General features: G+C 35.8%; 1 protein-coding gene across 7 annotated transcripts in view; it reads right to left on the reverse strand.

Annotated features, from left to right (window-relative positions):
* Positions 1 to 17,131, reverse strand: part of NME7 (NME/NM23 family member 7) — a 270,694-nt gene that overhangs the window by 132,439 nt on the left and 121,124 nt on the right. For 4 of the 7 annotated variants that reach the window (XM_032389414.1, XM_032389418.1, XM_032389416.1 and 1 more), the window contains one exon: positions 12,215 to 12,316. In XM_032389414.1, the coding sequence (XP_032245305.1) occupies positions 12,215 to 12,316 (102 nt within the window). Of the gene's footprint in view, positions 1 to 8,217; positions 8,338 to 9,122; positions 9,731 to 12,214; positions 12,317 to 14,854; positions 15,008 to 17,131 lie in introns of those variants that run through there. The other 3 variants (XM_032389415.1, XM_032389420.1, XR_004297617.1) reach the window with 3 other exon arrangements.

The following is a 17,131-nucleotide window of genomic DNA, read 5'->3' on the forward strand; positions in this document are numbered from 1 at the left end:
GATGAATGGCAACATAGAGTCTCTAAGGGCAGAAATGAAAGCTGAATTGGCAGAACTTAAAAATGTTATCAATGAGATCCAATCTAATCTAGATAATCTAACAGCTAGGGTAAGTGAGGCAGGAGAACAAATTAGTGACCTGGAAGACAATTTAAAGGATACAAAGGGAAAAGAGGAGGCCAGGGAAAAACAACTCAGAATCCATGAAAACAGAATCAGAGAAATAAGTGACACCATGAAACATTCCAATGTCAGAATTATTGGAATCCCAGAGCGGGTAGAGAGAGAGAGAGGACTAGAAGATATATTTGAGCAAATCGTAGCTGAGAAATTCCCTAATCTGGGGACAAACATTCATGTCCTAGAGGCAGAGAGGACCCCTCCCAAGATCAGGGAAAACAGGACAACACCCCAGCATGTAATAGTAAAACTCGCAAATCTTAGAACCAAGGAAACCATATTAAGGGCAATTAGAGGGAAGAGATACCTTCCGTACAGAGGGAGGAACATCAGAATAACGTCAGACCTATCCACAGAGACCTGGCAAGCCAGAAGGGCCTGGCAAGACATATTCAGGGTACTAAATGAGAAGAACATGTGGCCAAGAATACTTTATCCAGCAAGGCTTCATTTAGAATGGATGGAGAGATGCAGAGCTTCCAAGACCGGCAGAAACTGAAAGAATATGTGACCACTAAGCTGGCCCTGCAAGAAATATTATGGGGGTTCTATAAAAGGAGAAAGACCCCAAGAGTGATATACAACAGAAATTTACAGGGACAATCTATAAAAACAAGGACTTCACAGGCAACATGATGACAATAAATTCATATCTTTCAATAATCACTCTCAACGTGAACGGCCTAAATGCTCCCATAAAACGGCACAGGGTTGCAGATTGGATAAAAAGACAGGACCCATTCATATGCTGTCTACAAGACACTCATTTTGAACCTAAAGATACATCCAGACTGAAAGTGAAGGGATGGAGATCCATCTTCCATGCCAGCGGACCTCAAAAGAAAGCTGGGGTAGCAATTCTTCTATCAGACAAATTAGATTTTAAACTAAAGACTGTAGTTAGAGACACAGAAGGACACTATATCATTCTTAAAGGGTCTATCCAACAAGAAGATCTAACAATTGTAAATGTCTACACCCCCAACATGGGAGCAGCCATCTATATAAGCCAACAGTTAACCAAAATAAAGAGTCATATTTATAACAATACGTTAACTGTAGGAGATCTCAGTACTCCACTCTCAGCAACAGACAGATCATCTAAGCAGAAGATCAACAAAGAAATAAGAGCTTTGAATGACACACCTGACCAGATGGACCTCATACATATTTACAGAACATCCCACCCTAAAACAACAGAATACTCATTCTTCTCGAGCGCACATGGAACTTTCTCAAGAATAGACCACATACTGGGTCACAAATCAGGTCTCAACTGATACCAAAAGACTGAGATTATTCCCTGCATATTCTCAGACCATAATGCTTTAAAACTGGAACTCAAACACAAGAAAAAATTGGAAGGAATTCAAACCCTTGGAAGCTAAAGGCTGCTCTGCTCAAGAATGTTTGTGTCAACCAGGAAATCAAAGAAGAACTTAAACAATTCATAGAAACCAATGAGAACAAAAACACATCAGTCCAAAACCTATGATACTGCAAAGGCAGTTATCACTCAAAAAAACAGAAAAATCCCGAATTCACCAACTAACTCTACATCTTAAAGAACTAAAGAAAAAGCAACAAATGATGCCTGAACCACACGATAGAAGAGAAATAATTAAGATTAGAGCAGAAATCAATGAATTAGAAACCAGAAACACAGTAGATCAGATCAACGAAACTAGAAGCTGGTTCTTTGAAAGAAATAATAAGATTGATAAACCACTGCCCAGACTTATCCAAAAGAAAAGAAAAAAGACCCAAATTAATAAAATTATGAATGAAAGGGGAGAGATCATGACTAACACCAAGGAAATAAAAACAATTATTAGAAATTATCAACAACTATATGCCAACAAACTGAGCAATCTGGATGAAATGGAGGCCTTCCTGGAAACCTATAAGCTGCCAAGACTGAAACAGGAAGAAATAGACAACCTGAATAGGCTAATACCGGTAACGAGATTGAAGCAGTGATCAAAAACCTCCCAAAAAACAAGAGTCCAGGGCCTGATGGATTTCCTGGGAGATTCTATCAAACATTCAAAGAAGAAATAATACGTATTCTCCTGAAGTTGTTTCAAAAAACAGAAACAGAAGGAAAGCTTCCAGACTCATTCTATGAGGCCAGCATCATCTTAATCCCCAAACCAAGCAAAGACCCCATCAAAAAGGAGAATTTCAGACCGATATCCCTGATGAATATGGATTCCAAAATCCTCAACAAAATCCTAGCTAATAGGATCCAACAATACATTAAAAGGATCATCCACCACGAACAAGTGGGATTTATCCCTGGATGCAAGGGTGGTTCAACATTTGCAAATCAATCAATGTGATAGAACACATTAATAAGAGGAGGGAGAAGAACCATATGGTCCTCTCAATTGATGCAGAAAAAGCATCTGACAAAATGCAGCATCCTTTCCTCATTAAAACTCTTCAGAGTATAGGGATAGAGGGAACATTCCTCAAGTTCATAATATCCATCTATGAAAAACCCACAGCGAATATCATCCTCAATAGGGAAAAGCTGAGAGCCTTTCCCTTAAGATCAGGAATACAACAAGGATGCCCACTCTCGCCACTACTGTTCAACATAGGACTAGAAGTCCTAGCAACAGCAATCAGACAACAAAAAGAAGTGAAAGGTATTCAAATTGGCAAAAAAAGAAGTCAAACTCTCTCTCTTCACAGATGACATGATACTTTATGTGGAAAACCCAAAAGACTCCACCCCCAAATTACTTGAACTCATACAGCCATTCAGTAATGTGGCAGGATACAAAATCAATGCACAGAAATCAGTTGCTTTCTTATACACTAACAATGCAACTGTAGTAAGAGAAATTAGAGAAACGATTCCATTTACAATACCACCAAAAACCATAAGATACCTCGGAATAAACCTAACCAAAGAGGTAAAGGATCTATACTCTAGGGACTACAGAACACTCATGAAAGAAATTGAAGGAGACATAAAATTATGCAAAAAATTCCATGCTCATGGATCAAAAGAATAAACATTGTTAAAATGTCTATGCTACCCAGAGCAATCTATACCTTCAATGCCATCCCGATCAAAATTCCAATGACATTTTTTAAAGTGCTGGAACAAACAATCCTAAAATTTGTATGAAATCAGAAAAGACCCCGAATTGCCAAGGAAATGTTGAAAAAGAAAAACAAAGCTGGGGGCATCACGTTGCCCTATTTCAAGCTATATTACAAAGCAGTGATCACCAAGACAGCATGGTACTGGCACAAAAACAGACATATAGACCAATGGAACAGAATAGAGAGCCCAGATAGGGACCCTCAACTCTATGGTCAAATAATCTTTGACAAAGCAGGAAAAAATATGCAATGGAAAAAAGACAGTCTCTTCAATAAATGGTGCTGGGAAAATTGGACAGCTATATACAGAAGAATGAAACTCAACCATTCTCTTACACCATACACAAAGATAAACTCAAAATGGATGAAAGACCTCAATGTGAGACAGGAATCCATCCAAATCCTAGAGGAGAACATAGGCAGTAACCTCTTGGACATTGGCCACAGCAACTTCTTTCAAGATACATCTCCAAAAGCTAGTGAAACAAAAGCAAAAATGAACTTTTGGGACTTCATCAAGATAAAAAGCTTCTGCACAGCAAAGGAAACAGTCAACAAAACAAAGAGGCAACCCACAGAAGGGGAGAAGATATTTGCAAATGATACTACAGATAAAGGGCTGGTATCCAAGATCTATAAAGAACTTCTCAAACTCAACACCCAAAAAACAAATAATCAAGTCAAAAAATGGGCGGAAGACATGAAAAGACACTTCTCTGAAGAAGACATACCAATGGCTAAGAGACACATGAAAAAATGTTCATTTTCATCAGCCATCAGGGAAATTCAAATCAAAACCACACTGAGATACCACCTTACACCAGTTAGAATGGCAAAAATTGACAAGGCAAGAAACAACAAATGTTGGAGAGGTTGTGGAGAAAGGGCAACCCTCTTACACTGTTGGTGGGAATGCAAGTTGGTACAGCCACTTTGAAAAACAGTGTGGAGGTTCCTCAAAAAATTAAAAATAGAGCTACCCTATGACCCAGCAATTGCACTCCTGGGTATTTACCCCAAAGACACAGATGTAGTGAAAAGAAGGGCCATATGCACCCCAATATTTATAGCAGCAATGTCTGCAATAGCCAAACTGTGGAAAGAGCTGAGATGCCCTTCAACAGATGAATGGATAAAGAAGATATGGTCCATATATACAATGGAATATTACTCAGCCATCAGAAAGGATGAATACCCAACTTTTACATCAACATGGATGGGACTGGAGGAGATTATGCTAAGTGAAAGAAGTCAAGCAGAGAAAGTCAATTATCCTATGGTTTCACTTATTTGTGGAACATAAGGAATAGCATAGAGGACATGAGGAGAAGGAATGGACAAATGAAGGGGGGGAAATCGGAGGGAGAGATGAACCATGAGAAACTATGGACTCTGAGAAACAAACGGGGTTTTAGAGGGGAGGGGGGTGGGGGGATGGGTTAGCCCAGTGATGGGTATTAAGGAGGGCACGTACTGCATGGAGCACTGTGTGTTATATGAAAACAATGGATCGTGGATCACCACACCAAAAACTAATGATGTATGGTGACTAACATAACATAATAAAATTAAATTAAATTAAAAAACTCTAAAAATATTTGGTAGTAAATCAGTAAACATAGTAAAGACCATATTTGGCAAGGCCACAGCTAGCATTATATCAATGGTGAAAGGCTGAAAGCTTTTTCTCTTATATAAGGAATAAAACAAGGATGCCCAATCTCACCACTCCTATATAACATAGTAATCAACATCCTAGCCAGAGCAATCAGGTAAGAAAAAGAAAAAGGCAGCCAAATCAGAAAGGGAAGTAAAACTGTTTTTGTTTGTGGATATGATTTTATATATAGAAAATCCTCAAGACTCCACCAAAAAGTGTTAGAAATAATAAACTAAGGAAAGTTGAAGGAAACAAAAATCAACATACAGAAATCAATTGCATTTCTATACAGTAACAATATATGAAAACAATCTTCTTTCACAATAGCACCAAAAACAATAAAATACTTAGGAATAAATTTAACCAAGGTGGGAAAAGATTTGCATACTGAGAACTGTTAGACTTTGATGAAATAAACAGAATATGACACAAATGGAAAGATATCCCATGTTCACGGATTGAAAGAATGAATATTGTTAAAATGTCCATTCTACCCAAAGCCATCTACAGATTAAATGCAATTTCTATGAAAATTTCAAGGACACTTTTCATAGACATAAGAAAAAAATCCTAAAATTTGTATAGAATTACAAAAGGTTCCAAATAGCCAAAGCAATTTTGAGAAAGAAAAACAAAGTTGGAGTCTTCATACTCCCTGATTTCAAACTCTACTACAAAGCTATAGTAATCAAAACAGTATGGTACTGGCATAAAAGCAGACACCACAGACCAATGGAAAGAATTTGGAGCACAGAAATAAACCCTCACATATATGATCAACTAATATTTGAAAGAGAAGCCAAGAATACTCAATAAGGAAAGGATCATCTCTTCAGTAAGTAATTTTAATCCAACAGGAAAATCACATGCAGAAAAATGAAACTGGACTATCTTAAATATTATTTTGTAAAAATTATTTTACATGATAAAATGACATATAACCAATTTAGTAAAATCATATCATTGAAGATTGTCTAATTACATGAGAAAAAGCTCAGTATTATTTAGGGTATCATGACCTACAAAGCAGTATATTCACTTTGATCCAAATTTTATTTATGAAATTGGTAACTCTTGGTGATAAGATTATGGGCCACATTTGCTTTATTAAACTTTATTTCACTTCTAATTTTTCTATAATAGCCATGTATTACTTTTATAACCACAATAAAAACATATTATTTAAAAAATACAAATTCAGAAGAATAGAGCAAAGTGAAGGAGGAAAAGGATAAAGAATAGGTAGAGAGTTTTACAAGAGAAGAAAAACACATTTCCTTGGGACTAGAATGAGGAGATGAGCATGAGTTCAGAAATAAATGGTCTGAAGGCAGAAATTTAAGAGATCATAATTAATAACCATACTTTTCTCTATACTTTTCTCTATGAAATAGAAGATAATGCTATCTTTTTATGGAGAGGAAGATGAATTGTAAAAGGGCTAAGGAAAATAATGGAGGTTTAAAATTGCTATTATGAGAATTAGCAGAAATGGAAGAAGTAGAATGAGAAAAGATTTCTTGGGGGCAGTAATTGGTCCATCTTTGTTTAAAGATCATCACTTGCATCAACATGAATTTATACAACAGTATAACATTCATCTACTAGAACCTTTCACTATATATATAAGCATGAGGTAGACACATGGTTGAACTGATCTAAATTTGGAGTTTCAGAGTGTAGACACAGGACAAGAGAGTAAAGACGCTGAGAATGGTATCAAACAGGCAGTCAAAGATATGAACAATGGAACCTCCATACTGTTTTCCAGAGTGGCTGTACCAGCTGCATTCCCACCAGCGGGTGGGGGGTTGGGTTAGCCTGGTGATGGGTATTAAAGAGGGCACGTATTGAATGGAGCACTGGGTGTTATACGCAAACAATGAATCATGGAACACTACATCAAAAACTAATGATGTAATGTATGGTGATTAACATAACATTAAAAAAAAAAAAAAAGATATGAACAATGGACTAGGTTGACCAGAGAAAGAAGTCATTGAAAGTGGCATTACAGTGTCAGAAAACAGAAGGGTCCAAAGCCTAGAGGTTTCAGTCAAGTCAAAGGTGCACTGTGAAGAGGATCAAGAGACCCAGGGGACCAGAAAGCTATGGCAGACATTACTATATTAGGGATTAAGTTTACAGAGGTGTCTCTGCTCTGGATGTCAACAAAGAAGAGATGATGGCTGTGGAAGAAAACTGGGAAGCAGAATGACTAAAGATAATTGACAGAAATGGTCCGTTCAGCCCTGAGGCCAAGCGCTGGGTGAATCTTTCACATGGGTGTTAGGGTGTTATTGTGCCCAAGTTGATAAGAACTGGGATGAAGAGAAAGCCTATAATCAGGGATTTGCAGCCTTCATGGAATAAAGGAATGTAACCAGGAAGTCAATAGATGACAGAAACAAGCAGACATCAGCTCCAAGCATTTCTCTTCCAAGATTACCAGAACTCCCCGCACATTTATGAAAAAAGAACTGCATTTCAAAATATTATGATACTTCCACTTTAAGCCTAAAATCAGTTAAGGCTAGTCAATAACAGGTGAAATACCATTCTGACAATCAAATGAATGGGAAACCATTAAAATTTAAAGAGTCACATTTTGTGTACGAAAATATTTGACTCTTAATTCAATCTGGCCATGGGGTAAAGGTTATCAAAGTATAAGAGCACATGAGGATAAGTAATCACTTGACCAAAAATTCAGATTCCCTTAAATAAGATCCTTTACATAAAATATTTTACAAACATATTTTTCATAAAACAACGCATACTGATGTGAGGTTATTTGGCTTGTCATACCCATCAGTCCAAGAACAAATATATTTTGCACAATTTTTCCAGATAATTTACCACTTCTTTGGTGACTCTCAGTTTCCTAATAGCTCAGCAGGAAAACTACCAGGCTACTCAACAGTGAAATTCTTGAGCAGGTGCAATCAAAACCTCTTCCAGAGGCAAATCAGGTTTTCTGCCTAAGTAGATGTATTTTCTGCAGGTGATGGTGTAGTGAGTGAATGTTTCTCTAATTGTAAAGAAACCTGTTGTGATATTTTTTTCCCTTTTATGCAGTAGACTCCAACATTTTTCAAGCACCCTTGTCAGTAAAATATGCAAATACATCAAAACATGTATATATTTTAACAGGTTATATAAATGTACTCTTATTAGTCTATACATTAAATTTTATTAAAACTTAATTTGTTTATTTTTTATATAGTAAATAAATAAAAGTGGAAAGTTTAACATACCTTACCCCACCAGTGACCTGTGAAGTAAACCACCCCTTCTTGCAGACCACTTCTAGAGAGACTGGAATAAATTCTGTTCATACACAATGCGTGTTTCCTTCCAGCTATAGGAGAATGAACCTGACAATAGTGCAGACATCAATGATGAAAGTGATGTCCATCTACAACATATATAGTTACCAAGTGGTCTAACGGTCACTGTAAGGCTTAACCTTCTTTTGAATCAACTTAAAAAGTAGTTCTACATCTTAGAAAGGAATAAAGAAAAAAGAACTCATTTTGGTAGGTGAAATATTTTTAAATAATGAGTTAATACCAGATTTTAGGTGTACATAAAAATATAGCCAGTCTATTCATTAATTTAGCAAATATTAATTGTATGCCATGACATACCTTGCCTTTTTCCCACACACTGATTATATTTACATGTTTTGCAACCCACAGTCTCTCTTCAGATATGGAAATGACTATGCAGTGATGAAATGAATTTCTAAATTATTTTAATACAATACGTAAATAGATTGGCACACTGGCAGTTTAGAGTGAGACTGCCATTTATCAATTCTACCTCCTAAAACTAGAGTATAAGTTCCTCAAAGGTAAGGGCTGTATTTATTTGATCACTACTATAAACCTAATAGCAGCACCTAGCACAGTGACTAGCATACAGTAAGCATTCAACGCTTACAATTTTGCTGGAGGGGTGGATGAAAAGGGACAAAGAAAGGGAGTGGAAGAAGAATTAAATAAACCAAACAAAGTCTGAGAACAAACTGTAAGAACCATTTTGTCCCTAATGTATAGTTTGACTATAACTACTAACGATATTTCTTCTGACTATATATATATATATATATATATGTCTGTGTGTATATGTATATATAAACATATATACCCATCTAATATATATATGTATATAATATCTATATATACCCATCTATATATATCCATCGAAGGCACATGATCCTGCTTAACATCCTGCACCTGCACTTAGTATGTAATTCAAGACTCTGAGACTCAAGAGGAAAATCCATCCCAAATCAGGACCAAGTCCTCAATTAAAAGTTCATTCACTTCCAAGTTTTATGATAAAATAAAAGGCATTATTCTTATTGTAAAAGTAATAGAAGTACTTTAAGGAAAATTGGTAAAATATAGGAAAGTAGAATTTAACATTATCATATTTCTACCACCCAATGACAACGACTATTAACATTTTATATGTTAAATTCATACCAAATTTTAATATCCCCAATAGTACAACTTTCTATAATGCTATAAGGGGCTCATGGACAACTAAAATGAAAAAAAAAAAAATAGTAGAGTAATTCCAACTATGCTTAATGAGGGAAGACTTAGGATCTTGGAAGAGTTTCCAAACTAAACTCTCATGAGATTATGAGCTCTTTAAGGAAAGATACCTTGTTCTAGTCTTCCTTTTGGCCCAGCCATGGGATCAAGCAGTGATCCCTGTACATACTATTCCCTCTGTAAATGTTCACTGAATGTACATCTAGAAAGAGAGGTAATCAGGAAACTTTTATTGTTAGGACTTTTCCTTCTGTGATTACTCAGCTGCTCACTCCCCAACTCCTTCCCGATGACCTCATCCTCTGTCATTCACTGCCACATACTTTAACTACAGTAATGATAAAGATCTTGCAGTAGCCTAAAAGTGAATCTGTTTTATTCTTCCCTAACTTTCATCATATCATTTCCTTCTTCACTTAGCTAAGTTCTCATTCCTTGCAATTCAGCTCAGAAGTTATGTTCTCCAAGAAGTCTCCCCTGATGCATTTTGCCCCTCCCAGGCTGAGCTAAGTGCTAATATTCTGGGCTCCCATCATACCCAGTGCAAGCATCTAACACTGCAATTGCCATGGAACGTGGAAATTAGCCACTTATATATACTGCCCACTCATAGACTGTAAGCTCTTTGAGACTTCTGGCTTCATATTCACAAATACTAGCAGATTCAGTAAATACTTATGGAATGAATGAAAGAATGAACATACTCATCCCATTCAATTTTTGTTCTAGTTTTTATCTCTTTAATTTGCCCATTTGTTCAGTCAGTTGTTCACTCACAATTTTAATTATCTTAAAAAATCAGTAAACAAAACCCTGTCCTGGCCAACAGAAATCAGATATAAAAATGGCAAACATCAAATCTGTTTACTCATGTAACCAAAAAGTATCCCTTTCTAATTTCTTACAATTAATAATCAATATACACTCAACAATCACCATTTTCTCAAAAGGTCCTCTACATCAGAGTCACCTTTTAATAATCACTCTTTCACAACCACATTTAATATTTATTTCTATTCTTTCTCCCTGAAAAGATAGAAAGTAGGTCCTGCCAATTCTTTCTCTAATGGTGTCATCAGGTCTGCTCTTAATGTTTCTGGAGCCCCTGCCTTTAATCTCTTCTAATTTAGCTTGCTCTTGTTGCATCAAGGGAATGACTCCATATGCTTAAAATTAAGCTAAATATGAGGAATTGCTATTTCCCACCACATGCGATTCCACTCATACAGAATTCACAATTTTAGCCTATCCATCTCACATTCATCTCTACCAGCATTTGCTGCCTTATTTCCTCTACCTAAAAAAATGGATTTCCTTGTGCTTCTAAGCATGCATTTCCTATTGAAGCCAAGCAAATATTCTTGCTGTATACCATAGTAAATTTGCAAATTCCTTCACTGTTGCCTTTGTATATGCTTTAGAGATTTTCCCATTCTCTTCGTGCCTTGATTCTTCTTTAAAATCCCGGTTCAGAACTCTCTTCCTCTAAGTAAGTTTTCTCAATTATCTCCAGGTCATATCATTTTCTCCTTTACTAAACAATCCTTCAACATTTGCATTTTATTTGAACTAATAATATTTTAGTCCTTATTGTATGTTTCTTTTTAAGTGTTCTAAAAGATCATTATGTGTGTGCTCTTTAATCTTTGAAAACAGGTGTACTCTTCTCCCCTACAGAGCTTAATCTGGCAGCAAGCACTCTCACACAAGTTGATTTCTTAATAGGTGCTGTTAACTTACTATCCTACATCCAAGGGAACATAATAAATGCTGTCTGGATTAAACTGAATTGGATGCTCATATTCAATAAACAATTTATACGTGATAGTAAAATAAAGAGAACAAATTTAAATTATAGTTAGCGGCGCCTGGGTGCCTCAGTCCATTAAACATCTGACTCTTGGTTTCAGCTCAGGTCATGATCTCAGGGTCATGAGATCGAGCCCCAAGTCAGCTCCACACTCAGTGTGGTGTATGCTTGTCCCTCTCTCTCCCCCTCTGCCCCTCTCCTGGCTCATGAGCTCTCTCTCTCCCCCTAAAATAAATAAATAAATTAAATAAATAAATAAATAAATAAATAACCTTTAAAAAAAATTACAGTGTTTAAAATCACTACTCAGCTTTTAACATTTGCAGGGAGATTTCTCATATGTATTCTAATGCTACTTTTGCTTTTTAGGTCCATCCCCTTCCTCTTCACCCCTTTTTCCACCCATGTCTATATGAAGAAAACCCAAAGCAAAATGAAAAGCATATTAGAGATTATCAAGTTTCACATAAGTCCCATTGCTCATATTTATGGTATGAAGCCACCATATCAATATTCTTCACACTGAAAGCTTTATTTAGGGCCTTCCTATGTCAAAGGATAATTAGTATCTTAGATAATTTCCATCAGAGAGCTTGATAAATTCATCTAGACAATTTAGCAAGAAGAAACAATAAAAGAAAATGCCACAGTAAAGCTTTCTGCCCATTCTATACTGTCACTAGGCTAATAAAAAGTTTACTTTTTCTTGGAATATTATATAAAAATTATTCAAAATGTTATTTTGAATAAAAATTTATCTGATTTAGTCATTTTGGTATTATTTCTTTTAAAGAATAAATTAAAACTATCAAACCTGTTAAGATACTTAGCTAGTGAATAAAATAAGCTTGATTAATATTTTAAACACTAACTTACAGGATCAGCAGGTCCACAGAATTCTCGAAATGTCTTTGTAGGATTACTTTGTTGAATCTCCATTGCTACGCAAGGGCCAGAATACATTTCTGTCACCATCTCCTATGATATATGATAGAAAAGAATATTTAAAAATTAGTAAAAATTAATAATCTTTTACTCATCCTCTTTTAACTGTACCACTATTCCAAATCTTAAAATCTTTGTTATCTTTGAATCCTCATGTACCCTGTATGCCAAGCAGCTCCCCAATTCTCTCCATTTCTCCTGCAAAAATGTGTTTTAGATATGTTCCCTCATCTCAATTCCTACCACTAGCATCATTTTAATGAAATGCTTTACCACTTGATACTTTCATTAATTGAAATGATCTTCTTGTACATCTTCCTTTTAAAAGGTTTCTCCTCTTAAATATAGTCCTATTGAATGAACATTTCTAAAGATATAAATTTCAAAGTTCCAAAGACACTTTTAAAAATCATAATCATTTTCAGAAATGAAAAAAACAGGGACCAGATTCTCTCACATTAAACACCTAGAAATGAGACAATATATATGAAACAACAGTTCTCAAACACTAAATGACAGGCAGCACAGTATTATGATCCCTGATAGAAGAGAATCAAATGAAGTAAGCCATATGACTGCCCCATCTTACTGCCTGGACAAAGTTTCCAGACAATGGGACGGAGAGAGGAAACACAACAGAGCCCAACACTCTCACTGAGCAGAAGAGACAAAGACTGGAGTTCAGGGAGGCCAAAGTAGCTAGAATTTGCAGTACAGATTACTAGAGGAGGTGAAAGAACTATGGGAGAGTAAGCTACAGGGATCTGCAGAGAAGTTCACCTGAGTCTTTGGCTAGGAATCTATATACGTATAGAGGAAACTACCCAAAGGTAAGAAAAGAACTACCGGAAGCAGTTAAGTGAAACCATTCACAGAGAAAGCACAAGGCTGAGAAGACTTTGCATTTCCACCACCCAGAGTAGAAAGCCATCTTGTGATACACAGGGCATCAGGTAGAGTCCTCAGAAGGGTACTGCACCATTATAGTTGGTCTTATATATGGAATGCTCTGTACCCCTCCTATAAAGCTTAAAAGCAAGCCTTGAAAAAGTCAAACTGATCCTACGTAACTTCAGTGAGTGCCAAAACTATGTCAAATACTCTTTGAAGGAATATGACATACATACCATATAACATTATACATTTCACATTATCCAGCATCCAATAAAAATTACTAGGCATGAAAAGAAATAAGAAAATATGAACCATCACTAGAAGAAAACTCAATAAATTGATCAGATGTAGCAATGACAGAAATGTTGGCTACACAGAATGTTAAAACAGCTAGCATAAATAGGCTCTAGATGCAAATTAGGGGAAAAAACATGGACATGATGCAGAGAAAAATCAATGATATTAAAAAGACCCAAAGAGTACACTCGTGGTGAGCACAGCATAACATACAGGGTTATTGGATCACTATGCTGTACACATGAAACTAATGTAACACTGTGCCAACCATACTCAAAAAAAAAAAGACCCAAATGGAACTTCTACTGATGAAAACTACATCTGAATTAAATACACTGGATGGGATGAACAAAACAAAATACTGCAGAAGGACAATAAATTTGAAGACATGAAATCCAATTACTCAAAAGCAAGCAGAGAGAAAGAATGAATAGAACTGTCCCACGGTAATTTTTTTTCCCAATGACAAGCTGTCTAATATGTATATAATTGGGAGTCCCAGAAAAAGAAAAGAAGGGGTGATGAACAGATAAAGATTCCAAGAATTAACTGCTAAAATATTTTCAAATTTGATAAAACTCATAAGCCAACGGATCCAACAGAGTCCAAGGAGAATAAATGTAAAGAAAAGTACAGTGAGCCAATAATTAAATTGGCCAAAAACAAAAAAAAAAACATTAACAAAAAACCCTTAAAAACAACCCTCCCCCCAAAAGACATATAACAGTAGAACAAAGAAAGATGTAAATGACAACAACAAAAATCTGTCAATCTACAATTCTATACCCAGGTAGTTTTGTTTGTTTGTTTGTTTGTTTGTTTTTTTAAGAGAGAGAGGGAAAAGGGAAGGGAGGGGAAGAGAGAGAGGGTGAGGGAGAGAAACTTAAGCAGGCTTCACGCCCAGGGCAGAGCCCGATGCAGGGCTCAATCTCACAACCCTGATATCATGATCTGAGCTGAAATCAAGAGTTGGACACTTAACCAACTGAGCCGCCCAGGCTCCCTGGAAGATATTTTTCACAGATGAAGGAAAAATAACTTTTTCAGACAGACAAAATGTGAGAGAATTCACTGCCAGCAGCCTTATACCATAAGAAATGTTAAAGGAAGTTCTTCAGACAGACGGAAAAAAGTACCAGACAGGGATCTATACAAAACAATGATAAACATGTGGGTAAATATGAAACATATTTTTTTAGTTGGTGTGAAAGATTATTTAAAGCAAAAATATTAAAAATGCGTTACAGGGTTTATAATATAAATAGAAATAAAAACATATGACAACCACAGTGCATACGGAGGGGGAAATGGAAGTATACTCTTAAGGTTCTTAACTATATGTGAAGTGGTATAATGAAACACATGATCAAAGAAAAGTACCTCTCACAGTGTCTGGAACACTCAATGAATGTTCTTTTCTTCTCTACATGGGGAAAAATACTTCAGGAAGAAGTGAAAATAAATATAAAGACTCTGAGGCAGAAGTACAGTTGGTGTGTATGAAGATCAGTAAAGGAGCCAGGATATCAGGAGCTAAAGTGAGACCACAGGAAAGCAGTAGGAGATGAGGTCAGATCACGTAGGGACATACAAGCCATTTTAATGACTTTGGAGAGTTTATGACATACAGTGACAACGTAAAATAAAGGTAATTTATTACAGAACAATATTTAAATATTAATTGGAACTCAGTCATCACACCTAACAGAAATGCCAGAATTTAAAAGAGGAGGGAAAGAGCTTCATGCTTAATATAGTACACAGAACCCTACTCATTAGAATCCCTAAAGGTATCCCCCTGAAGTCACTTTGCTATTTCACAAAGGTCATATGTAATTGATTTTTTATGGATAATTATGTTGAGTCTGATTTTCTGTCTCATGATATTCAAGTACTGCCTACACATAAATGTCAAGAGCCAAGTTCTCAGTAGGGGCACAAGGCAGCAGGAACATGCCATCCAAAAAGAAGGAGTGAATTTTGTCTGCTTTTATTTCATTTGCCTCTCTCTTTGTCTTTCAGTGTTAATCACAAATACCATTAAAAATACAGACATAAAGGGCTATGCAAATGTACAAAATGGAAAGAAAAAAACATGTTGGAAAAAGGACTCCATCAAAAGCATAATGTGCTCCTTAAAAAAATGGACTCAACAAAATTCTCAAGTCACCTAGGTTTTTAACTAATTAAAAAATTACCAAAACCAAAAGACCTGTTTGTTTCCTTCACAGCCCTTTGACTCCTATCTTTTATGATGGGATCATTTGATTTAATGTCCATCCTCACCAGACCATAAGCTCCATGAATGCAGGTAGTGAGCTTTTTTTGGTTCATCTCTCTACTTGATATCTAACACATTGTTTGGCACATAGTAGATACTCAGTATATATATGTAGTAAATAAGTGGACTGTGATAACACAATGAGATAGGAATTATCACCTTTTTATGATTGCAAATGCTGAAGCAGCAAATATAAGTATAGATGAGCAACACAGAATCTACTACAAAGAATTATGTCAGATACAATAACGTCAGCGACACTGTCCCTATTTCACACTATACATCCTACATTTAAGAGGATCATTTCAGGGGCGCCTGGGTGGCTCAGTCGTTAAGTGTCTGCCTTTGGCTCAGGTCATGATCCCAGTGTCCTGGGATCGAGCCCCACATCGGGCTCCCTGTTCCGTGGGAAGCCTGCTTCTCCCTCTCCCCCTGCTTGTGTTCCCTCTCTCGCTGTGTCTCTCTCAAATAAATAAATAAAAATCTTGAAAAAAAAAAAAAAAAGAGGATCATTTCACCAATATATCTTTACATTTAGATAAATAAATAAGTGGACCCACTATTATGACCTTATATATCTTATCATTTATTTTATAAATAAGAATCTGGAGACAAGGAGGATAAAGTGTTGTACGAAAAGTCAGAATAAGAATCAAATCACCTGTTTTTGTCCCTTTAGACTATGTTGCCTCTTAAGATTATTTTTACAGGGTCTTCTTTTTGAATTAGATAAACTTCCTAAAACTAAGAGACATCCAATAGTATGCAGCATTTAAAAATTTACCTTTTCCTTGAGCTTAAACTCAAGTCCTGAATATTAACTGTCATGAGAAATAAGAGGCCTTGTGGGAAATACAATGGTCACAATAGCAAGTGAGACTCAGTATTTGCTATCTGATTTTTGGTGTCTCAACCAATAGAAGATTCTTCAATCACATGCATTTGCAGTATACAGATACAGATCCTCACACAACTTCCTTTGAACAAAACTGAATTATAAATGGAAAAAGCACTTTTAAAAGCATTAGAATAAGAAGATTCATAAGAATATTAGTTCAACAAAATATTACTGGGATAAAAACATTCTTATTTCCCTTTGGAGAAAATTTTCAAAGAAACTTCCCTTAGTTTCAATAGAATTTTATATCATATAAATACAGAACATCTCATAAAGATACCTGGATAATGTTCTGGTTCATTTATATACTCCATTTTCCCATTAACAGAACACTCTAAACCAATTATAATTTGAAATATTTGTTTTACACTGAATAAACCATTTCAAGCTGAATAAAAAATGATAAGCATTCCTAAAAATGGCTCACAAGGCTAACTCTGAAGTAATGTAGTTTCTTCTTCCCAAACAGCCCATATGT

The sequence above is a fragment of the Phoca vitulina genome, unplaced genomic scaffold (genome assembly GCF_004348235.1).
Source record: "Phoca vitulina isolate PV1807 unplaced genomic scaffold, GSC_HSeal_1.0 scaffold54, whole genome shotgun sequence".
Lineage (NCBI taxonomy): Eukaryota > Metazoa > Chordata > Mammalia > Carnivora > Phocidae > Phoca > Phoca vitulina.